Raw genomic sequence first — 26536 nt, 5'->3', positions numbered from 1 at the left:
TAAATTGATCAAACATAACCATCAAGTAGCCGAACCGAATATATTTACTTTCAGCAGACGTTTTATTGAAGTAATAATTCAATTATTACCGTAACGAAATTTATAACATAATTATGTATTTATGCAATAACAACACAATAGTTAGTCAGGAAAATTCTTTTTGTTTTGTTAATAGTATCGGGTAAAACACTGTCAAATGAACTGTCTGACAGTCACTGTCGAACAGTGTATAATAATTTTGTCGAACACTGCATTACATAGCGTCGCTTTTTGAGTAATTGTAAAGCAACCTGTCATTCCAATGATGAAAAATGACTTTCACTAGCCAATGTCGCATATACAAATACACAGTCAAATGAAACATTTAGAAAGAAAATTGTGGTACTACTTACGTTATAGTAATAAAATATAAAATTTTGAAGTAAAAGTTCTTTATGCACGCTTGAATTGGGGAGTAATTTCGTGAATGCGTGACGAGAGCGTTACGAAAAGTGTGATCGGGCGAGGCGAACGGAAGAGCAGAGGCAAATAAAGCTAAAGAAGTTTTACTTCAGTCGTGTGGTCTAAAGCATACTCGTTTTTTTTTATTACAGTTTGTTATATAATTTAGAGATTATATTTCAACTGTTACATATTAGGTATTATTCTGTCGTCATCGTCGTCGTTCATTCTGTTTCTAAACATTTTACAAGCTTGTCGCTACTGTCCGCTAGATGTCTCAAGTGTGCAGAGACGTCGTCAGTGTCCGCTAGATGTCGTTCAGTTACAAATATGAGCTTCGCTGCGAGTGATACACTTGTCACAAGAGACGCGACAACACCAGTGGAACCGACAATTGCACTTCGTTTCTTCTTCTGTTCTTATTGTGTTGTATCCACGACCGCAACAGAGCGTTTCACAGCCGTCTTCGCCTATAATACGTAAAATTGTAAAGTAGAGTTTATTTAGAGTTGTTAATTAATAAAATATTATATCAATAACGAGGTGGTTAAGTACACATACACATGCATACCGTGCCTCGGAGAGCACGTTAAGCCGTCGGTCCCGGTTGTTATCATGTACACCTGATAGCGATCGTTACTCATAGTAAGGAATATATCCGCCAATCCGCATTGGAGCAGCGTGGTGGATTAAGCTCTGATCCTTCTCCTATAAATAATTACTAATAAAAATTTAAGATGTAGAATATCGTAAATATGTATCAAGTACGATGTGTTAATCCAGTAAAAATTCAGAAATAAATGATAAAATACAATGTAGAAAGTACAAAATTTAACATGATCCAAATAAAAAAAGTGCGTGCGTATAAAGTACACATGTCAGAAGGGAAACTTCTTTGGCAAACTGATGTTTAAGTCTCGTTTATATTTATACAAATCTGAAGATTTAGATTTCCGTTTCAGCGCCATCGACGAAAACGTTGCCGTTATATCCGTACAAATTTTACCACTCATGCGCCCTAAAGAAGTTTCACTTCAAAAAATAAAAAACAACACATTGAAGGCAAATACAATTAACAAATTACCACGTCAGGCTAAAATATAATTTCAACATTATGAAATTAAGATACAACAAATTAATTTAAATATAGTATATTACAGCTGGAGTAAGACAAGCGTTCATAGACTGCGGTAATAATATAAAACAGATCCGATAGGATCCAATGAAGACAATATAAGCCTCCTAGTAGTTTTAAGTAGTGTGGTAGTGTGCTGTGTGGCTACGGCACTAAAGAATTTAGCCACCCCCTCTCTTCTCGTGGGTGACGCAAGAGGCGACTAAGGGATAACAAGGTTCCACAACCATCTTGGAACTTAAGAAGCCGACCGATGGCGGGATAACCATCCAACTGCTGGCTTTGAAATACACAGGCCGAAGACGGGCAGCAGCGTCTTCGGTGTGACAAAGCCAGTACTGCGGTCACCAACCCGCCTGCCCAGTGTGGTGACTATGGGCAAAACACATGAGTTCACGTTATTTTTGGCGTAAACTTGTGGAGGCCTATGTCCAGCAGTGGACTGTATAGGGTGTAATGATGATGATGAGTAGTTTTAAAAATGTTTAAATGTATTTAGCTACCTCTCGAAGTTCGGTTACAATGCCTGCCGTGTGTCCCCAGCGAGCCGGTGACGCCGTCCGGCTCGCAGTAGGACGGGGAAGGCTCCAGGTACACCAACTCGGACTTACGGGGCTGTCTGCCTACGCCGGCGTTTTGTCTTGTCCTGGCCAAATTCATATAAACTTATGCCTCAACTGCTAACGTAATTAAAAATTTAAATTTTTATTAGGATTTTTTTAAAGAAAAACTTCTTTCACACGGTTGACCTGGGAAGTAAGCTGGTGAATGTGTGACGAGAGCGTTACGAAAAGTGTTAGTGGGCGAGGCGAACAGAAGTTGAGTGGGAGATATAAGTTAGTGAAGATAGAAATTTTTTTAATTAGACTTTTTCGAGTTTTTGAAGAGTACCTTTAATAATAATAAAAAAAGTTATTTGAGTTGAGTAAAAATGTAACAATTTGGTATAAGCGATGGTAATAGATTAGATTATACATTTGGGATATATTAAATAAAGTACGAAACAAGTTTATATAATTAATAATAGGAAACAGGCGAGGATATGAGTCAGGGTTTTCATCCGGTTACGATGTAAGGTCAAAGTGCAGATCATGTTGATATCACACCTGTTAAACTGTTATTTATACTATATGGGCGACAGTTTTCCACAATGGTTTATTAATGTAATTTTAGTTTGTTGAGATGAAATAGATGTAATTGGGTTATTGATGAAGGAAGGGCATTAGTAACCTTCGTTGAAAGTAACCTTATATTAAAGTAACTCTATAGATACATTTTATGAAATAGACAAATAGCCCATATATAGGTTACCGACCATACATAATTCGATAGAGCATTATATAAGCCTTTATTCCTTTCATAAGTCCCTCTTGCATTACGATATTTGGTGAATTATGGAGGTGTTAATGACAAATGAACACGAGATGATCTGACGCGCAAAGAACTCCGTATCATTTCATTATTTTTTCTTGTTTATATTTACCGTATTTCCATCTATAAGGATGGGGCAGTTATTTAAGCATAAAGTGTTTAAAGAAAAAACTAGGCTGTACTAACTGAAAAGACGCCAGAGCAAAGATGATCAAGTCCAGAAATCCGTATTCCTTGATAAGATGAGGGCACGATTAAAGCCCACACATAAAAATACAACATATTCGAAATTAAAGTATTTGTCAGCAGAACGAATTGTTTTTTAAATATAGAAATTGAGATTATGATAATCCCGCAATTTTCGTAATTATAATAAAAAATTACTTACCACATGACAACTTACCGTCGTATAACAAGATGTGTCTGCGGCGCGTGCGTGGAGGGTGGTGGGTGCGGCACCACTAGCCTCGCTCGGTGGTACTTGTCCCTTAGAGCTGCGCCCACTGCGCGGAAGGGTGGCAGAGCTCGCCAACATGTACGAATAGCGCATGAACCTGATACTCCGTGACATTTGCATTCGCGTCGCACCAAATCTTTTACCATCTGGGAATAAGTATAAAATAAATAAACTCCTCGCATTCATGGCCTTTAGTGTAAATTGCAAATGTAAATTGTAAATTGCCTTAGCATTAGGTAGGACTCCGGTCCGGATATGATAGAAGAGATTACCGTAGCTTATATACGCTGGCAACACCAGAAGCCCTAACTCTAATCCCCGTCCAGGAGTTCTGGTCACTTTACCCCAGGAACACAACATTCCTTAAAAGCAATATTATTTAGCTGTGATCTTCTGTAAGGTCGAAATAGTTCCTCAATCGGGCTGCTCCAGATTTTGAGCAGGATATTTCATACCATGCTCTACCTCAGTTAAAAAATATTAAATATAGTGTAGTCGTTGGTTTACAGGTGTGCAAAATCAAATCAGACAGATTTGACTTTTAATTAAATTTTTATTGCGACTAAAAAGTACCCTGTTAGAGATCTTTCATTGGTGTCTTAGGGACCATAAAAAATATTTAGTCCTATTAACATGGCCACCGTTCTGTAGCATAAGTGAGGACGATATTTTTTGTTTCTTATTTTTTAAGTGCGACTGACCAATCTTTGTACCTCAATATGATTACCTTGCCCTGTGCCGCACTTTTACCATAAAAGAGACCTAAAATTCATTTCTGAGTAGGTTGAAGGTCAGCGCTCAATATAATTTTAGCAGTTAGCTACCAATGGCAAATGTTATTACTTCATTGAACTTGTTTTTTAGTTGTCGAGAATGTCAAGGAAAGATTGCAACCCATTCGAGACGATTATATGAAACATTATGCAATTATGCAAATATAAAGGAAATGTTTGTAATTATTTTAAAACGGTACCATTTTTATCTTGTATTAAGATGAGCATTGCGTGTTCTGTAACCTGTTGGGCTTGAGGTATCATGTTTAATATATACAATTGTAGATGTATAAAAAAAATAATGTACAGAAAGTAAAAAAAAAGGTTTCAATTGCTTTGAACCACAGATAAGTGTAAGTTTCTTAAAAAGTGTATTAAAGTATCAAAAATAGGATAAATAATTTGCGATAGTGACCGTTTTAACGATTAACATTATTGAAGCAGCATTTTTTAATATATATATATATATATATATATAAGGTAATAAAAGGAAATCCATAGTAATGCTCATAGACTTTACCAGTATTCCAAAGTCTAAGAATAATGCCAGGAGTGAAGTACCTATCATTTTCTTTGATACATCATACCGACGAGAACGGTAATAACGTTTTGTCTGCAGTCTACCATTTATCTATTAACCTTAACATCTTCGAGCATTATTTAGACGTAGTTTGACTCTTTCACACAAACATATAGACAGTTGTTGAAAATGGTTAAGGTTTAGATACTTATTTTGACACACTATGTAATTTTTTTGCGCTTTATTATAATAATAAAAAAAACTTTATTAAGTTAGGTTTATAAGAACTTTTGAATAGTAATTGTACAAAATTAATAATTTTAGACTTTGATAAATGTTTTGGTTATTTTGTGTTTAACATGAATGGGCAACACACATGAATTCACGCCATTTTTGGCACGAACTTGTGGAGGCCTATGTCCAGGAGTGGACTGCGATTGATTGAAGTGACGATGATGATAATGAATGTGAAATTACCATCAATTCGGAATATAAATTGTACAGAGAAGATTCGGCAAGAAACTCCGCAGTTACTTTTGTTATTAAAAATGTGCAAACCTCATTAGGTTTATTTGAAAATTTACGTGTAAAGTATTGCTCTGTAGTATTTGATGGTACTAATTGTGCACGGCAAATTCACTATTTTAAACAAAATAATGAATAAATTATTTAATTTTGATGTTGTCTTTCAAGAAATACAGCCAACTAATAAATATAATACATAAATATACAATATACCTACATCATATTGAATTTATGGTTTTATTTATTACAAAATTGTTCGTGACAACTATACTAAACTGTGGTTATTTACAGCAAAATTTGCAAAAATTTTATGAGCCGATATATAAGATAAATTGATATATAATATGTCATACAAAACATTTTTATTAAAATGTTTATATTTCTAATTAAACATTGTTTGCGGTTTCACACATCTCGAGTCTTCCTCAATAAACAGTTTACCTAACTAATAAACAAATAACAAACTGATAAACAAACAAACAATCTCCTCAAGCTTACAATATTTGTATAAATATTTTAAAAATTACCTGATTATATTTTCTGATATTATATAAGTGAAGTATAGTAAAAGACAGGGGCTTTATTTCTACCACTTTTCAAGGTTATACTTTCTCTATTTTGTTTCTGACTAATAAATTAATAGTGATTTTATAATAAAATGAAAGAACTATAAAATTAAATAATCGAGTTTAAAAAAGATAAATTGTTGGCCTTCAAAAGAAAAATTCTTTAATAAACTAATTATTGCTAATATGAAGCTACCGCCGATTCCGAATGATTCTGCTGATAAACAAAATTGTCGACCATTATAAAGCCTTGCGTAAAGTGCAGCATCACTAAATCTACTCATCTATACAAATAAATAAAATTGGAGTGTCTGTTTATAATATTAAAATAACTTCTTTTTACTAAATGCATATGGATGTATACACGGTACATATACTAAAATAACATTTTCAAAATTTTTTGTCTGTCTGTCTGTCTGTCTGTTTGTTCCGTCTAACCTCTGAAACGGCTGGACCGATTTTGACGGGAGTAACTTAGGCTACTTTTATTTTAGAAATTGATTTATTTTGTAATTCTGCGAACTGAACAACAATTTTTTTTAAGTTCCACGAGGATGAAGTCGCGGTCACAGCTAGTTTTGAAAATAAAAATAAAATATGCGAATGGTTTTAAAATGTTCCCTAACTTATTCGGGAAGATGATACGATCATCGCCGTGGGTAGTCCATCAAAATAATATAGAATTTTGCGTAATATCACTAAGATATGTTTAAATTTGAAACGCCATGTTCCCTGTATAGCTCGCGGGGTAATTGTAGCCTGCAAGGGTTCGCACAATACCTAATTGGACCCCCTGGCTCACTTCGAGGAAAGCCGAAGAAAACACGAGATATTATATTTGATTAGGGACTGCACACGTTTGATACGTTTTAAGATTGTGATAAAATGTTATACGTGTTAAATTTTGTCGATTTAAATAAGTCTTAGAGTCGATATTTCTTTTGCTAAATTGCTGTTAAAACTAATTGTTATATTATAAGTTCGATGTAAAAAATACGACACCCTATATTTCTTATACAGTTTCTAATCCGAATAAATCCGGTTAAGTCCGTTGATGTGTATAAATGTGCACCGTTCAAGTTTGACATCTCTCTGAAGGCCTAATTACGATTGCATGCTGATTTGCCAGCATTACAGATACACGGACAAGCAATCACATTAAGGATGCATTTGAAGAAATTGCACGGCATTACGACTCTAGAAATTATGCTAATATGAAATGCATACGATGCTATCTGTTCCATTCAATTGGTATTTCCTCAGTTAGAAAAGATTAGTCATTAATATTAAGTAAGGGATTTGTGTGTATCATTATATGCTATTTTAATATATATGAAAATTGATAGTATAAGGATGAAAATTTTAAGCACAGACGGGATATTCTTATGTGATTAGGTATACGAGGCCGACTTAATGTCTAGTTTTAGGAGATTCTCTACAATAAAGTTAGGATACATGTATTGAATATTTTTGAACTGGCTGTTCCATTGGCGTCGTCGCGTATAAGTTCAAGGCAATCGTTGAAATAATAGTATTTGGAGTAGATAATTTTAATGAATTATTATTATTAATAATAAAGTATTACTTAACGAAATGTTTTATAATTCTCTTGCTCTACTTTCAATATGAACTAAGTATACTATTTTAATAGTAATGCGCGTTAGAACAAACAGGGGCTAGACAATATTTCAAAAATTTTATGTATATGTTAGGTACTATTAATATTTCTAGATCTTTCAAATTTTATTGGCATAAAAAGTGATATTACAAGACAATATTTTTAGAAATAGATGTGTAAATAAATTAATAATAAACGTTGCTGCCTTGTCTGTGTGGTTACGGTATTAAGAATATAGCCACCCCCTCTCTTTTCGTGGGTGTCGTGAGAGGCGCCTAAGGGATAACACAGTTCCACTACCGCCTTGAAACTTAAAAAGCCGACCGATGGCGCGATAACCCTCCAACTGCTGGCTTTGAAATACATAGGCCGAAGACGGGTAGCAGCGTCTTCGGTGCGACAAACCCGCCTGCCCAGCGTGGTGACTATGGGCAACACACATGAGTTCACTCCATTTTTGGCGCGAATTTGCGGAGGCCTATGTCCCGCAATGGACTGTAATAGTCTGAAATTATAATGATGAATGATGTTGCATGTATGCAGGCTCATACTACTATTATCATTATTAGATTTAGTAATCATTCTTCTCTTCTCTTAATTAAAATATGTATTTGACCATTAATATTTGTTTTAACGTATGCTAAAATATTTGTGTAAGATATAATAATCCCTATATTGCCCTACACCTGTACATCTAAAACCTAAAGATCCCTGCAGTAAATCACGTGTACCTCGCTCACCTTCCTCCCGACTCTGTTGTTGTGAAGGTTCATGAGGCTCCTGGCGTCCGCTTCCATTTCCCTCGAGTCGAGGAACCGCCGAGCGAACCTTGCCCCATACGCCGCCTCCCCACATCCACCCCACTGGAACTGTTCTGAAGGGCTTGGGGTCCGGCGCCTGTTGAAAACCATATATACTTTTATTGATATATCACGCGTTGTCAAATTGGTGACAGTAATTAATTTGTGCACCGAAAAATATGTGTATACAACATACAGATGTACTGGGCAATTGTGTTGTGCGTATTTCCAGGTCCTCAAAAAAGGAATAATATCCTACTGGACCATTGAGTGTGATGTATTTATTGTTATTAATGTTTCGTTATAGAGCTGAGCTATAATGTGCTATCCATGTATATAAATGTTTCAAGATTTATATTTTGAAACGGTTAAAATGAAAAATTTGATGTCTTCGTGTCTGGATTATAATATTCGTTAGTAATCTTATTTCGATTTGTGTTTATTTATAAAAATAATTCTTTTCAACTTTATTTACGTCTCTTAATTAATCTGCAACATAATTAGATAAATATAATTTAACTTTCATTCGCTATTTAATTAATTAGTAGTTACAATGTTACTTATACTTAATACTACTGAATAAAACATAAGTCAGTATAAATAATGACAGGTAAGGTTTAACAAATCAACGTAAGTTTGGACAAATTAAGGTAAGTTCTAATTATGTTTTACCTATTAGAAGAGCAGCCGCACGCCGGCAGGTCGCCGCGCGCACACGCCGTACTTAACGCGTGTGTGACCCCCGCCGACGTTATCGCGTACGTAAATGCTGCCTCACGAGTTGCTATAAAAGAAATAACAATTTATAACATAATATATAGAAAAAATTTACTGTTATTGATGAAACAATATCAAGTCATTCATTAGCCCTTTTAGATATATCCTGTTCAAAATCTAGAACAGCCCGTCTGAGGAAGTAACTCAACCGTAAAGAATATCACAGCTAAATAATACTGCTCTCAAGTAGAGTTGTGGGATGTGACTTGTTGAGTAAGGTGGCCAGAGCTCTTGGGGAGGTCAGGGGTAGGGCCCACAACGCGCTTGCGATGTTTCTGGTTTGCAGGCGTCTATAGGCTACGGTAACCGCTTACCTAGTCTTATAAAAGACAATGCTTGACCAGATATACAATTTTATTGAAGCATTTGAGTTTGTCTATTTTATTCAGTTTTTTCCACAATGCTGCCATTCAATAGTTTAAGGGTGATGACCAACTAAGAGTATCAAGAATGAAAACAATAATCTATACATTAATATGTGTAGCAAAAACTTTGTACGCCTTTTTACGAAAATTGCGCAGATGGTGGAGTATAAAATTTCCCACATTTGCATTTTAAATTAATTATGATCGAATTTCGACCACTGGGCGACCACTAGTAGTTTTGAATTCAGAATACCCACCATGAATAAATCCTAAAATAATTACTTGAATCTTGAATTGATGGTAAAAAAAGAAACTTATGTTTGTCTTTTGGTTATCATAATTTGTTAGATAGCTCTATAATATAAGGGCCTTACCGAAATACGCCCTTAGCTTCAAATATTTTTTTACAGATATTTTTCTACAAAATAGTACGATTCATACAAGTGAAATATTTTTGTCTACGCTGAATACAAGATAAATCGTTAGGGTAACAACGGATATAAAAACATAATTATGCGAACATAATTAATATTATGAATATAATTAAAACGATCAAGCAGATGCCAAGGTCAACGCGTCTTCCTAAGGCAGTCTTCTGGTAAGAAACTAATCATATGGGTGGATTTATAGGAAAATTAAGTTTTGACGAACGAAGTCACGGACAAAGCCACTCCAATGTAATGACGGTCACACCTATATGATCTAATCCACAATAGGGAACAACAATGATCTATGGTTCATTTTATTGTCTATTATAAGCTCATTACTGTAAACTAACTTCATTCAATCTAAATCCTACTAATATTATAAATGCTAACATTAGTACGAATGGATGAATGTTTGTTACCCTTTCACGCAAAAACTAAATTAATTGCTATAAAATTTAGTACTATCATCGTAACAAAATAACGATTTATGACTGACTTAAATTCTGAAATATAGTGTATATAAATCTGGTAACGATTTGGAAAGTAAATTTTGCTGAAAAGAGACTTAAAAAAAAAAACTCAATACTAACTATTTTTAAACAATTCCCTATATATTATTCTTAAGTATAATAATTTGTATTTTATAAAACCTTCAATCTATTTTCATCAAAAACAACGTACGAAAGTAAGGAGTTATTGAAGTAGAGCACAGCAACAAATAACTTGCCCGAAATTTGGATTGACAAGATAGGGGAAATACCTCTCAGCCTTACAGAATATCACAACTAAATAATACCGTTGTCAAGTAGAGTTAAGTTCTTGCGGTGAGTAAGGTAGCTAGAGCTCGAATGTGGGGGATATGAATCTGGAATGTTCTTGGTATTACAGGCGTCCTAAGGCATACGCTTACCAGGCGTAACGTACGCTTGCTTGTCACCTTTGTAGTATTAAAAATAAAAGTTATAGTTATATTTATTAAAACAAATAAAATACCTTCAATTTACATCGACAAGTAAAAAAAGAACACCATCAAATTAGGCAGTTGACAAATTAGTCAATTAAATACGCATTATTATATTTCTAAAACTATCCGCTCAAACTTAAATAGGAAAATATGACAAGCACCAGATTTTGAATGAAAAAGAATTATCAAAATCAGTACACCCAGCAGACAGTTATCAGGTAACACACAAAAAAAATATACATGAATTGATAATCTCCTTCTTTTTTCAAGTCTGTTAAAAGCGCGAGAGAAGTCACGGAAACCGCTAGTATTCCATGTCAAAATTATCTCCACAGACTAATAAGACTATTAACGTCCGTACTGCATTGTAACGATAATGTCCAATATTAAAATTATCTAGATCGAGAAGCACGACCGGGAGCTGCCTTATTAGGGCGTGAAGGTTTGTGATTTATATTTATAGCACTGGCGATTTGTCTTGACTTTGATTTATATTTTCATAATAAAATAATATTACTCAATGTTTATTAATTTGATCATTGAATGGATTGAATAGAAGTACAAAGATGCCACTACATAAATTTCATCTAATACTTTTTTTACGTTATTTAGGCAGGGAAACGTATTTATTTTTATGTAAATTTTAAATCCTATTGTCTATGCAGTCTCATCTTTAATCTTTTTGTCACGCGTCCCGTGAAACCGCTTTACAAATAAAATAAAAAATGTTTTGGAGGATTTTTTTTAAATATACCTACATTATTACTTTGTAGTCAACTAAATGAAACGGCTGATTTGACTCAATTTAGTCAATGCATTACAAAATAAATAAATGAATTCTTGTTTAAAATCCGAATATTGTAGGTATAACTTACATCAAATATGAAAAGTAAATAATTGAAACAATAACATCGGATGACTATTATTTCTTTACAAATACAAACTACCCTCATATACACACACGCATACAAAAAAGTTAATTACTAATGCATAACAAATCAAAGTAATTTATCATGTATTTAAAAACTTTGAGTGACTCTAAACAACAAATTAATTACACGAAGTCCAATAAAAATGTTATAAATATATATTCGAATACAAGAATTAACATAAAAATTTCGATTACAACTTTTTATAACTTCAAATTAATTTGCCGCCAAAACAATCTGTCATCGTAAAATTTTGAATGTAAACAAAATGGATGACCAAGATGGCGACCATTCAAAAGTCATTTGACCTGTCTCTCAATTAACGTCGTTTTGAATAAAATAAATAAACTTCAATAAACATGACGTGACAAGCCGGGGACAAAGATATCGTGGCCGTGTCGTTACCGTTGTCTTTTTACAAGTGCACGACTTCGTAATACGATTTTTTTCTTTTTAATTATATTATATGCAAATTTGCAATACTTGAAATAGTAAAGAATTCGTAAGGCTTAGTTATCGTGACTTTATGATTCGTGAGCTTATTTAATGCAAATTTTGTTTTTTTCTTTTTCTTTTTTTCTATAAATGCTAAAAGCAAATTCATTTACATATGCTGTCTTTCCTATCAGACTAAGTGATGCGTAAGGTAAATATATTTTAATGGATTAATTCAGATATATTAAATATTTAATATAAATATAAACTGGCACCACAATATTTATTGATTAATGTTATTATATTAAATGACTTTAAAAAAAGGAGAAGGTTCTCAATTCGACTGTTTTTTTTATCTGTGAACTTATAACTTTTTACTAAATGGACTGATTTTGATGATTCTTTTTTTAATTGATAATTGTGTTTGCTCGCAAACGAAAAAAAAACGATTTTAATTACATCGACGAGTAATAACAACGTAGATCGACGAAAAAATAGTCAAGTAACTACGCGTTATCAAAGATTACTCAAAAAGTAGTTATCAGATTTCAATAAAATTTATATGTGACCACATGACAAACATCAGCTTTAGATTAAATGAAAATTATTAAAATCGGTACACCCAGTAAAAAGTTATTGCGGATTTTCATCGGATTTCATCATTAGATCCTAGTTTCCTTATCATGGTACTAAACAAGGGATATCTCCTTTCCAACAAAAAAAGAATTATCAAAATCAGTACATCCAGCAGAAAGTTATGCAGTATAATACAACGTAGGTCGACGAAAAAAGCGTCAAGTAAAAACGCATTATTAGATATAACATGAAAAGTAGTTGTTAGATCTCAAATAAATTTAAATGGGACCAATTGACACACACCACCTTTCGATTAAAAAAAAATTGTCGAAATCGGTCCACACGGTCAAAAGTTCTGATGTAACACATACATTAAAAAAAAATACAGTCGAATTGAGAACCTCCTCCTTTTTTGGAAGTCGATTAAAAAGCGGTGCTTATGATGTGGTCCCTTTCAAATTTGAGCGATATCTAACGAGAATTTTTTAATTTATTTCTATTAATTCGTATTTATTTGACTATTTTTTCGACTACCTACGTTTTATTATTGAAGTCGGTTTTTTGTTTGCGAGTCGGTTTTTTCTGTTATATATTAATAATTTTAAAATTGATTTTTTTAATAAAAAAGGCCGTATTAATAAATATTTTCTTAAAAATGTTTGTAAGATAATTGCATAGGTTTAGTTTGATGGATATTTCTTGATGACTCAATCACGTGGCTGAATGGATGTAATGGAAACCTGTTTCGCAGATAGCCGGAAATACAGAATCATGCATTGAGTACTTTTTCTCAACATTCCTAAATATTTCCAAAATTTTTGCGGGTAAAACTAAAATGCAGCTTATAGTAGTTTGTTCTGTATTTGGTTGTTTTGTTTATTATAATGAATTAACTCAAAAACTTTTGGACTATTTTTTTAATTCTTTTAATACGAGAACTTTGTGTCATAACTGATTAAAATAAGCTATATTTCCTGAGAAGCTAGTCCTGGTAATATTATAAATATGAAAATTTGTGACGATAGATAAATGTATTTTTTACTCATTAACCCAAAACTTCTAAACGGTTTGTAATAAAACTTGGTACGTAGATAGCTAGAGATTTAGAGTTACAGATACAATACTTTTTATCACGATATTTCTACGGGACTACAATTAAAAAGAATGAAAACGCAAGGCGCTGCTAGTTTTATAATATAAAAGTCGTGACTTATAAAAGGTAACCGCGTAGCGCTAAACAAACACAAGTCAATTAGCCGTCGTGTATAAATCACGGTGTGAATGTGGGTGTGATACTTTCAAATGTTCGGATTACGTTCTTTTTTGATTGACTATTTGTGTAACTGTATGGGAAGCTTTATTGTTATGAGAAAACTTTATACAAGTTTTTAAAATACTATTAAGTGGTTGTTTTAGAATATAATTACTTATTAATTAATTATAGTTAACGTGGAACTGTCACTGGTTTGAAATGTAGATTCTATAGAACTTAAGAGTTATTCTTTTAAAACAAATTGTCAATACTATACTCCATTTTATAATATACCTATTAGTTGACTCGGCGAACTCCGAAACCCTTTTTTGTGTTTTTTTATACCACTGTAACCGTATTTTTCTTGTTTTCAAAGTTTCTTATATAGAAATCTTGTCCTGACAATAACGACCATAAAAAAATTATCCAATTTCAATATATAATCTATATATCATTTGTATAAAAATTTCGTGTCACGATGTATGTGAGCGATAAAATCCGAAACTACTGAACCGATTTTTATCAAATTTTGTAAGCATCTGTAATTTGGTACAACTTGGGGGATACGGTATTTTTTATCTCAATTGGACCCAGTAGGTGACGCTGCTATCGGTATGTAAGCAATCAAATGTGGTAGCTGTTTTCCGGGCAGAACATCGTCTGCCGAGTCCGCTAGTATATAATATATAATTTACGTACATTTTAACGATTCGTTGTTAAAGATGTAGATTTTATTAGTCTATGTAATAAAAAATAATTGTTTGAGTAATAAAATAAATTAATCAAAATAAAAATGAAAATAATACGTACATAAGGGGTAGTTGATATAATTATGGTCCTTGACAAGGATGTATGTGTAAGTAACATTGGTTTTTAAACGGCTTCAAATAAAAGGAAGAGTTTCTCAATTCGACTGTATTTTTTAAATGTATATTACTTAACTTTTGACTGGGAGGAGCAATTTCGATAATTTTTTTTAATCGAAAGGTGGTGCGTATCATGTGGTCCCATTTAAATTTGATTGAAATCTAACCAGTACTTTTTGAGATATATGTATCTAATAATGCGTATTTACTTGACTATTTTTTCGTCGACCTACGTTGTATTATACCGCATAGCTTTTTACTGGGTGTAACAATTTTGATGATTCTTATTTTTATCAAAAGCTGATGCTTGTTATGTGGTCCTGTGTGATTTAATAGCTGCTTTTTAAATAATCTTTGATAAAGCGTATTTAACTTGACTATTTTTTTACTTGTTTTTTTTTGTTTGTTTTCGAGCAAACACAATTAGGATATTGCTATATTTTAATTACAATTATTTTATTTTAAAATGGTGTTACAATTTAATATTTACGATTTTATCATAAATGGTATATGACTGTTTTCTGTACATTAGCACAGGTTGAGAAATTTAATTTATTATAAAAAAATAAAGAAATACATAAATACACATGATATTAAATTATATTGATTATATTAAACAAAAACTTAAAGAAGTATTTTGATCTATATATAAAAGGAAAAAATGTAATACCTAGGATTTATATTTTAGCCTGTAAACGTCAATGACCTAGACATTCGCTGTGCAGAAACCTGCTACGCGTCTTTTACAGGATGTTGAAAAACAAATTAAAAAATAGGCTTCTTTATGTAATTAATTAAACATATATTTTTAATATTTTTTACTTCATGACAGATTTTATACGTTATTTTACACAACATGTCAAATAATATTTCAAAAATAACTTTATAAATTTAATTAAAGATGTTTTATTACTATTTTTGATTATGGTTAATTTATCATTCGCCTTAATTTTCGATTATTCTGTCCTTGAGGTGTGAGAAATGACACTTATTATATTGCCTATTACTGGGAAAAGGTTAATAAAAAAAAACAAGTTTTATAAACAGGTGTTAAAATTAAATAAAATCTCATTAATATTATTTATATTTAGCGTAGGTATGATGTGATATTATATTTTATCGATATGAATGTTAGATAATTAAATTAATTAATAATATTATTTTTATGTATTATATGTACCGTCTGACCATACTAGTGGGTTTGCAAGATAAGATAAGGTCAATTTAGAGTGTGCCTGCCTAGACTTGCCTTCTTAATATTTTAGGTAGCTGCTTCGTAAGTGATATAAATTTTCTTAGACTATTAATAAAATATGTCATATTATGAAAAAAAAAATCTATCAATTTATACACCCAAAAATTTTTAGAGTTAAAACAAGCTAAAATACTACACTTAATCAGTTTTACAAACCTTATAACAACTTCTAGAATAAAAAGTAAAAAGTTATTATAGTCATGCAACGGAGTCACACGCACTTTTTTATTTTTTTGTTTTGTATTACATAGGTACGTTATTTATCACTTTTAGTTAGTTATTGCTCGTGAATTCCTTTGCATGGAAATCTATAGCACAAGAATTGTACGTTTTCGTTGGCATAAAAAATAGTAAATAAATTTTCCAAAGTCATCCAAAAGCGTTCAGACATTCGGCCGTGATTGATCAACAAACATCCATCCATTGGGCAGTAACCCTTTTTTCGAGCGAAGCTTGTGGGCTTGATTCTCACCCTGGTTTTGGGTGTAATATTAAAAGAAAAAAAAATGTAATTATCGTAAGTCGGCTGTTAACTAAATCACTGGTATCACTTGGGTACCTTACGAATGATAAGATGGTTATACGTGTGTTCAAAATACGTTTTCTTTTTTTTTTTTTTGTTAATCCAAACTTTCGCATATAGATGTAAGAAGAAAAACCATATAAATGGCATTGGTAGATAAATGACCTCTCTGTAAACAAATATCATAATTAGTCAAACTGACCACGCTGTATCATCGTATTAAGACTCGATCACGATCCCGTGCGCACGAATGGTAAACATTTATTGTTTTTATCCTATATCTTATTAATGTAAAGATGCCAATCGACTTGTCTTCCCACTCTACTATGTACTATCGTATATTTTTTACTACCGTATATATTTGTTTTATACTTATTGAAGCGTGTGTTGTAGCCTTGGTTACTTTACTCGCCACAGGTACACAGCACTGCCGCTTGCTACTTCCCCCATGTGGAAGAAGGATTCGGGCTTAATGAACTACGGTGCTCCGATGCGGGTAGGAGGATACACAACACTACTTGAAACTGTTATAGGCCTGACATCTTGTGTAAGGTTGAGGTACCAAATGCCCGATTACAATATTATATACCAGATTTTGAGCATTATATTTTTAATTTTCCTAACATTAATATTGAAATATATAATTAGGATAAAAAAAATGAACAATATCATTTACTGTCTATCTGTTCAACATTGCGCGATAGCGTTGCGTATAATTGATTATTTTTAAATAAGTAGCAAGTACATTATAACAACAGCTAACCCGCAGTTTAGCAGCGTGGTGGATTAAGCAACCCATCTCCTATATGGAGAAAGAGGCCTATACCCAGCAGTGGGATAAAAAAGATTTAAATAATTATTCATTTTACATTAGTATCTGTAACGGTATTCAAGATTACAACGTTAGACTCTTGTTTGAGAATTAAAAATAGCTTTAGTGCTGTTACTGCAAAAAGTCTTGACAAAAAACATCAATTTATTTTTTGTAGTACCCATCACGTGATGAAAATTAAATGAAACGTGTTTTACGAAATGTTATGTTTTGGTGACAGATATTTTTAATTCAAATGAACTACATGTTTATAGTGTTACTTTCTAAATTAATTGTAATTTGATGTATATTATCGAGATCATTTTGCTAGTATATTCAGTTATTAAGATTATTGTGGTACAATAGTATCAAAATAGTACAGATAATTTTGCCTATGTCTCATATAGTAGAGAAGACACAAAGGATTAATCGGCGAGGTTGAGAACAAACTGAGGATGGGGTCGGCAACGCGCTTGCGATACTTCTGGTGATGCAGACGTCTATAAGCTAAGTAATCACTTACCATCCGGTGAGCCGTACACTTGTTTGCCGACCTAGTTATATATATTAAAAATAAAGCAACTTCAAGAGAATTTTTACACCTAAATTAGAAGAATATAAAGACTATAATTAAGTGTTGTAATCAGGATTATTTACTTTCTACTTATGTTCAGTTATATTCTTCTATTAACATTAAGTAACATGTACATATCAATTAAGCCTAACTTAGTCAAAAATGGCGCGAACTCATGTGTTTTGCCCATAGTCACCACGCTGGGCAGCTGGTAGTCACAAGACTGGCTTTGTCGCACCGAAGACGCTGCTGCCCGATTTCTGCCTGTGTATTACAAAGCCAGCAGTTGGATGGGTGCCTCGTGTCAGAAGTGGGATTTGGAGATGCCATTAACTCCGAGAGAAGACTTCAAGGGGGGCGTCAGGACAAGGGCACAACGAGCTGCCGAGGCCACACCCACTGGGGACCAAGCTCCGCCCACCGTGGGCCAAGCCCCGCCCACCGACCCCGCTTATTATGCCCCGCCCCCAGGCCCCGCCCACTCGAACTCAGGCCCCGCCCACTCGGGCTCAGGCTCCGCCCACTCAGGCCCAGGCCCCACCTACTCAGGCTCAGGCCAGCCCACTTTGTCCCAAGCCCCGCCCACTGGATCCGCTCACCTTACCACCGTAGCTTCTACAGACTCTCAAGTGGCTCTTCAATTAGGAAGTTTAGAATTAAATTAAAGGAGCTGCAAAGGGCTGAAATTCGTGCTTTGCAAGAATTACAAGAGCAGCAAAGGGTTGAAATTCGTAGTGCTTTGCAAGAATTACAAGAGCAACAAAAAGAGCTCCAAGAAAAAACGCTTTGGGCTGTAAAAGATGTTAGTGACGCGGTGACTAAGCTTCGAAAAGATGTCGACGTAGTGGAAGAACGAGTTACCAGGTTAGGATTGGATGTTGAAAATGTGAAACCGGCCTCATTGAATTACGAAGAAAGTACGCCTTGAAACCACGGGAGCCGTGATGTCTAGTGGAAGTACGGGAGTGGCGCAAGGACCAAGAGTGAAAGTGCGTCCATACGACGGTACTACACCGTGGAACGCTTATCGTCAACAATTCCAGACGGTTACTACTGCCAACGGATGGACGGAAGAGCAATGCCTGACCGCTCTCACTGTTGCGCTCAGAGGGCAAGCTTTGTCGGTTCTGGAAGCACTGCCACATACAGGAAACGGGTTCCAAGACTTGATGGAGGCACTTGAATCCCGATACGGGGAGCGACACCTGGAGCACGTGTTCCGTGCCCAACTGCATGACAGAGTCCAACGCTTAGGAGAAGGACTACAACAATGGGCGTTGGAAATTGAGAAACTCGTCAGGAAGGCACACCCAGGAGCAGACACCAAGATGGTAGACACGAATATTGTTCAAGCATTTGTCGACGGAATCAAAGACCTGGAGGTCAGAGCTGCAGTGAGGCTTCGTCACCATACATCGTTAAAGGAAGCATTGGCGCATGCTTTGGAGGTCGAGGCTGTTCGCCATGACATACGGCAGATCCATAAGATCCGCGAGGTCTCTGAGGAAGTCAAGGAGGTTAAGGCTCCTACGAAGAAAAGTTCTGAAGTTATGTGCTACAAGTGCGGCGAAAGGGCTCATGCCATCGGTCGGCTTTTTAAGTTCTAAGGTGGTAGTGGAACTATTTTATCTCTTAGTCGCCTCTTACGACATCCATGGGAAGAGAGGGGAAGGCTATATTCTCTACCGTAACCACGCAGCATACATGTACAGCAACACATACACATAATATGACATTAATTTGTGAAATTTCTAGTCTCTTTGTCTTAGTTTCTACAGTAACACTAAATAATATATAAAATCGATACTTTACGATAATTTTATACTTTATAATTTATTAAAATAACATCTTCATATATTTATAACATATAAGTATTTAAGCGTTTATTAATGTCCATTGTAATCAATTATCGGATTACCTACTGAGTTCGAAGCTCGTAAAATTATAAAATACGATGTAGACCTTGAGAACAGTCTAACCCACGATGTAATATCAAAAACAATAAAATATACATATTAAAACGATATAATACCTTTTTATATACAACCTTTTCTACATTTACGTTGTGTGACTCTGAATTAGGCTAATTACAATTTAAATTAACAATTCAATGACTTTACTGTGTGGTCTATGGTTATTTTAAAATTAGAAAAAAAAAACAGAATGTATGATAGCTTTCTAAGAGCAACTGACTATGGTTTTGACATGGGTATTATATAATTTGATCCTAACAATATAATCAATTTATTCTTTTAGTTTGATGGCTTTTAATAGTGCATATAGATGCGAAGGCCGAAGAAACATCTTAAATTTGGAAGAAAAAACTAGCAGTAGTCTTGTGAAATTTACGTACTCAAGAACAGAATCTAATTCCGATTTATATTAAATTATGGATTAAAAATACATACATTAATATTTGCAGATTGTAAACTAATCTGAGTGTCCAACTTTGCGGCAATTTGCAAGTTATTAATAAATGATTGATTATTTAGTAAGACTAGCCAGAAAACCATCAATCACAAAATAAAATGAGGTTAGACTGGACTAAATTGAGTAATTTGACCTTGGGTCTACACCACACCACTAGATTTTGGTCTATTATCGATAACTTTAGATTTAATAAATTATCATTTGTTTCTATTTGTTTCAAGATTTCTGGTAATAAAAGCTTTTGTTATTTTTGGGAGTTGCAGTCTGTCTATGTAGCACTAAGCGGTTATTGTAGCATATACATGCTTATAATATTGTTCATTAAAACTACGTTGTTGATCAATGATTTTAGGAATGATTATACTACTAAGCCGGCAAACGAGCGTAAGGCTTACCTGGTGGTAAGCGATACCTTAGGTTTTAGAAGTTTGTGACACTCACTAGCAGCATCGCAAGCGCGTTGCCGACACTCCCCCTAAGCTCCCAGGAGCTCTGGTTATTCATCACATCACACAACACAACACTGCTCGAAAGCAGTGTTATGATCTTCTGTAAGGTCGAGGTAATTCCCCACTTGGGCTGTTCCAGATTTTGAGCAGAATATTTTCGGCTGTGTCTTATCTTAGTTGAAAGATCCGGTAAGATGATGGAATTATATGCTAACGTAATTACTATCCATTTCACATAGGATGGGTACGGTGACATTTGATATGTTCCAATACACGCTCACTATTTTCAACAAATCGGATAAATATACATTTTTAAAAATCACCAATTAGTTTCCAAAGCAAATACTAATGTTTTTGAATATCATGTCAAAAATTGACCGCTCCAGCGGGATACGAACCCGCGTCTCCGACTGACCGTGTCGGCGCTCTAGCCAATTAAGCTATGGAACGATGTACCCGCTAGAGCGAAATTTTTGACATGATGATTTTTATTTTTCGGTTTAAGCGAACCGTGGCGCCGTCTATAGTGAGTTCTTTACAGAGACCCGTAACTATTCAAAGTTTCATATTACAATGAAAATCTTTGACAGGAGACGACACCATGCTATTTTTAATAAGTACGATTTTTATTTTTGTGTTACCCTCACATTAGGAATTCTAAACATTTTTGAATATCATGTCAAAAATTGACCACTCCAGCGGGATTCGAACCCGCGTCTCCGACTGACCGTGTCGGCGCTCTAGCCAATTAAGCTATGGAACGATGTACCCGCTAGAGCGAAATTTTTGACATGATGATTTTTATTTTTCGGTTTAAGCGAACCGTGGCGCCGTCTATAGTGAGTTCTTTACAGAGACCCGTAACTATTCAAAGTTTCATATTACAATGAAAATCTTTGACAGGAGACGACACCATGCTATTTTTAATAAGTACGATTTTTATTTTTGTGTTACCCTCACATTAGGAATTCTAAACATTTTTGAATATCATGTCAAAAATTGACCGCTCCAGCGGGATTCGAACCCGCGTCTCCGACTGACCGTGTCGGCGCTCTAGCCAATTAAGCTATGGAACGATGTACCCGCTAGAGCGAAATTTTTGACATGATGATTTTTATTTTTCGGTTTAAGCGAACCGTGGCGCCGTCTATAGTGAGTTCTTTACAGAGACCCGTAACTATTCAAAGTTTCATATTACAATGAAAATCTTTGACAGGAGACGACACCATGCTATTTTTAATAAGTACGATTTTTATTTTTGTGTTACCCTCACATTAGGAATTCTAAACATTTTTGAATATCATGTCAAAAATTGACCGCTCCAGCGGGATTCGAACCCGCGTCTCCGACTGACCGTGTCGGCGCTCTAGCCAATTAAGCTATGGAACGATGTACCCGCTAGAGCGAAATTTTTGACATGATGATTTTTATTTTTCGGTTTAAGCGAACCGTGGCGCCGTCTATAGTGAGTTCTTTACAGAGACCCGTAACTATTCAAAGTTTCATATTACAATGAAAATCTTTGACAGGAGACGACACCATGCTATTTTTAATAAGTACGATTTTTATTTTTGTGTTACCCTCACATTAGGAATTCTAAACATTTTTGAATATCATGTCAAAAACGAATTGAATATCACGGTCAGTCGGAGACGCGGGTTCGAATCCCGCTGGAGCGGTCAATTTTTGACATGATATTCAAAAATGTTTAGAATTCCTAATGTGAGGGTAACACAAAAATAAAAATCGTACTTATTAAAAATAGCATGGTGTCGTCTCCTGTCAAAGATTTTCATTGTAATATGAAACTTTGAATAGTTACGGGTCTCTGTAAAGAACTCACTATAGACGGCGCCACGGTTCGCTTAAACCGAAAAATAAAAATCATCATGTCAAAAATTTCGCTCTAGCGGGTACATCGTTCCATAGCTTAATTGGCTAGAGCGCCGACACGGTCAGTCGGAGACGCGGGTTCGAATCCCGCTGGAGCGGTCAATTTTTGACATGATATTCAAAAATGTTTAGAATTCCTAATGTGAGGGTAACACAAAAATAAAAATCGTACTTATCAAATACTAATGCTTGATTAGATTGAAATTGTATTTAAATATGCGTTTTTATATTTTAAACAAAATAAAAAAGGTACAGAAAAAATAATAACCTAAAATTACAGGCATGAAACGAAACGTTTGATGATAGGGATTGACACGTAGTAATCGGAAAAAACAAATAATCGTAACGGCCATCTTGTGAATCGCGTCAACTCACTGATTTGATATATCTCAATCAGTACGAGTGCGTCTGCCTTGTATGCTTTCCGTGTTTTCGTTTTGCCTGTTGTTATAGTTGTATTTGTTGCTGTTTTATTGTTGTTAAGTTCTGTTATTATTTTTTTTTTAGTTATTGATTTTGTGTGTGAAAATGCCGAAAATAACAAAGAAGACCGTTTTAAACAGTCAAGCCCGGGAGTTGGTTGTCCGCTTGCGGGAATACTTTGAGCGGGAGCGAGAAAATGGCGGTCCATTACTATCTGTCAACCTCATAGTGGATCGAGTTGCACAGGCACTTGACATTGGGCGTAATACAGTGTCAAGAATAACCAAAGAAAAGTTCGGTGACACCAATATGGAAAATAATAAGTTATCGAGTCCTCAAAAAAAGAGGCAAAGGCAATTTTCGGTCATTGAAGTTGATAGCTTTGATTCCGATGCCATAAGAAATCATATATATGATTATTACCGGAGAAATGAGTTGCCAATTGCTTTAAAATTACTGAAGTCTTTAAAAGATGCCGAATTATTTAACGGAAGTGCGACATCGTTATGGCGACTTCTAAAAAAAATTGGATTTCGATACCAAAAAATTAACAAACGGAAAAGGCTGATGGAAAGGACGAATATCGTTATTGCACGGATGTCATTTTTAGAAAAGATGAAAAACATTACGGATTGGAACAATGTCGTATTCCTTGACGAGACATGGTTGAACGCCAATCATACTGTTGGCAAAGTATGGACAGACGGCACTGCCCATGCTTCTACTAAAGTACCGGAGGGTAAAGGCGAACGCCTAATAATTTGCCACGCGGGTACAGTTAATGGGTTTGTCGATAACGCACTTCTCGCGTTTAAGTCCAAAAAGACGGGAGATTATCATGAAGAAATGAATGCAGAAAAATTTAAAGATTGGTTTATCAAAATGATGGACAATTTAAAGGAACCGAGCACCATTATAATGGATAATGCGCCATACCATTCAGTTCAGCTAAATAAAGCACCAACATCGTGTCACAACAAAGCGCAACATGTCGAGTGGCTTAAAACAAATAACATTGACGCTGACATGACGATGTTGAAGGCGAAGCTAGTCCAATTGGTGCAGCTTCACAAGCCGAGGCAGCCGACTTACGAACTCGACGAGATAGCTAAAAAAAGGGGTCATCAAGTTTTGCGCCTACCACCATATCATTGCCAGTACAACGCAATTGAACTAATTTGGGCTCAAATAAAAGGTTAGGCAATCCAACTGTTATTAAAGTGTGGGTGTAAGTATGTGAGTGTTTTTGTTAATTACTCAACCACGTCAAAAGAGCTGAAAAAATCTGTTTTGTACAGGAATTGATAAATGATAATGGTCTGAAACAATACGGGGTTTTTCACTTGAATTAATGTGTACCTGTCACGAAAACGACCACGGTTAAAGTATGTGTTAATAAATATTTCTTTGTGTCTCTTTGCAGGTTTCGCTGCAAGAAATAATACAACACCGCCTTTTACCGCAAACAAGATGATGTCATTACTCCAGCAAGCTTGTGAAAACGTAACGGCTGAAAACTGGAGTAATGTCATAGAAAAAGTTAAAAGCGTCATACGCCAGGACTGGGAACGCGACGTCCACGTCGACACAATATTGGACCAAAGTTTTATTTTAAATGTAGAATCGGAATCGGATGAGTCTTCCTGTTCGTCGATTGAAACAGATTGCGAATAAATTGAATAATTTAATCATCATCATCATTACAGCCTATACAGTCCACTGCTGGACATAGGCCTCCACAAGTTTACGCCAAAAATAACGTAAACTCATGTGTTTTGCCCATAGTCACCACGCTGGGCAGGCGGGTTGGTGACCGCAGTACTGGCTTTGTCGCACCGAAGACGCTGCTGCCCGTCTTCGGCCTGTGTATTTCAAAGCCAGCAGTTGGATGGTTATCCCGCCATCGGTCGGCTTCTTAAGTTCCAAGGTGGTTGTGAAACCTTGTTATCCCATAGTCGCCTCTTACGACACCCACGGGAAGAGAGGGGGTGGCTAAATTCTTTAGTGCCGTAGCCACACAGCACATTAATATAATAATAATTTAATATTGAGTTTCATTTTTACACCCTTAAAACATTAATTATTTATTGACGAAATTAATTTTTAATAAGCAGTTAAAAGTATTTTTTATAATCGATTAAAGGTTAACCGCAATTGTACTCGATAATCGAATCACATAAATTAATTCTGTATGGTCACCTCACTATAGAGTTAATTTGACATGTGTCACCGTACCAATCTTAGGTGAAATGAAATATAGAGGACAAAAAGTTTGACTAGATGTAGCGTTAGCCATAAAATTGGAGCAAGTTACTCAATTAAGTCACTGGCTACAAAAAGATGTAGGGCAAGTTATGTTAATAATGAAAAATGTTACATATAAAACTCACCCAATGGCATGACATGTCCAAAGTCGTTTCCATCTCCAATCCCAGAACAGTTCCACCTGTAGCCTCCGAGCTGCGACCGACACTCGGCGTACGCCATTCTGTTTAAAATAATAAAAAAGTGTTATTAAGAATGCCATGGCCTTTCATCATACCATCATAGACTGGTTTAAAGGCGGTGTATGTTTATGATATAGATACAATTGGAATTAAAAATCCTGAGCTATATATAGTACTGTGTACTGAGAGCTGACGTAAATTACTTTTTTCTAATTTTCGTAAGAATTAAGTTACTGAAGCATTGACCGTCTCTTAAAAAGCCTAATATAATCAACACACATAATTTAAACCATCTTCATTTGTAAGTTGGTGTAGAAAATGCTATGAAAATGGATAAAATTCTTAATTGTTTATTTTTTTACATGAAATCAATTTTAAAATGTAAGCCAGGTCATTGAACGATATATAAAAAGAATGAATGAAACGGAAACAAGGAGCGTTGATTAAATTCTTTTTCGATTATTAATTATGACCTTGCCCACTAAAGAACAAAAACTAAAACGGTATACGCTTCATCGCTTCAGCCTGTAATATCCCACTACTGGGCATAGGCCTCTTTCCCAATGTAGGAGAAGGATCAGAGCTTAATCCACCACGCTGCTCCAATGCGCGTTGGCGAAACGGTATACAAAAAAGTTAAAACCAGTCAATTTGAAACCACAGTATGATTATTATCAATCTCTTATAACAGGCCGATAGGCAGGTCAATGCTCAAATTGTTGAAGAATCGTTGTTGTCTAACAATTAAGGGTGTCCATTTATAATTACGTAATGCCGATGCTATTTTATTATTTATTAAGTATATACAATAAACACAGATGGAGAAAAGTTGAATATCAATAAATACTCATAACGAAGTGAATATTACCTCAAGCCATCACCCACGGCGGCTATGGCGGCGGGTGACGAGCGACACATAGCGCGTTGCTTGTC

The 26536-nt window shown here is 34.7% G+C and overlaps 1 protein-coding gene across 1 annotated transcript; it reads right to left on the bottom strand.

The window, feature by feature from the left end:
* Positions 1-554: 554 nt before the first annotated feature.
* Positions 555-26536, bottom strand: LOC123664563 (protein Wnt-2-like). Its single transcript, XM_045599093.1, has 7 exons — positions 26472-26536; positions 25547-25644; positions 8879-8990; positions 8147-8303; positions 3351-3550; positions 2080-2222; positions 555-911 (listed from the first exon to the last, which is right to left on the bottom strand). The coding sequence occupies exons 1-7, from the start codon at positions 26519-26521 to the stop codon at positions 760-762; spliced, it is 912 nt and encodes a 303-aa protein (XP_045455049.1). The 5' UTR covers positions 26522-26536; the 3' UTR covers positions 555-759.

Source organism: Melitaea cinxia, chromosome 22, assembly GCF_905220565.1.
Source record: "Melitaea cinxia chromosome 22, ilMelCinx1.1, whole genome shotgun sequence".
Lineage (NCBI taxonomy): Eukaryota > Metazoa > Arthropoda > Insecta > Lepidoptera > Nymphalidae > Melitaea > Melitaea cinxia.
Note: the sequence above shows the minus strand (reverse complement) of the source record. Positions and strands in the feature narration are given on the sequence as shown.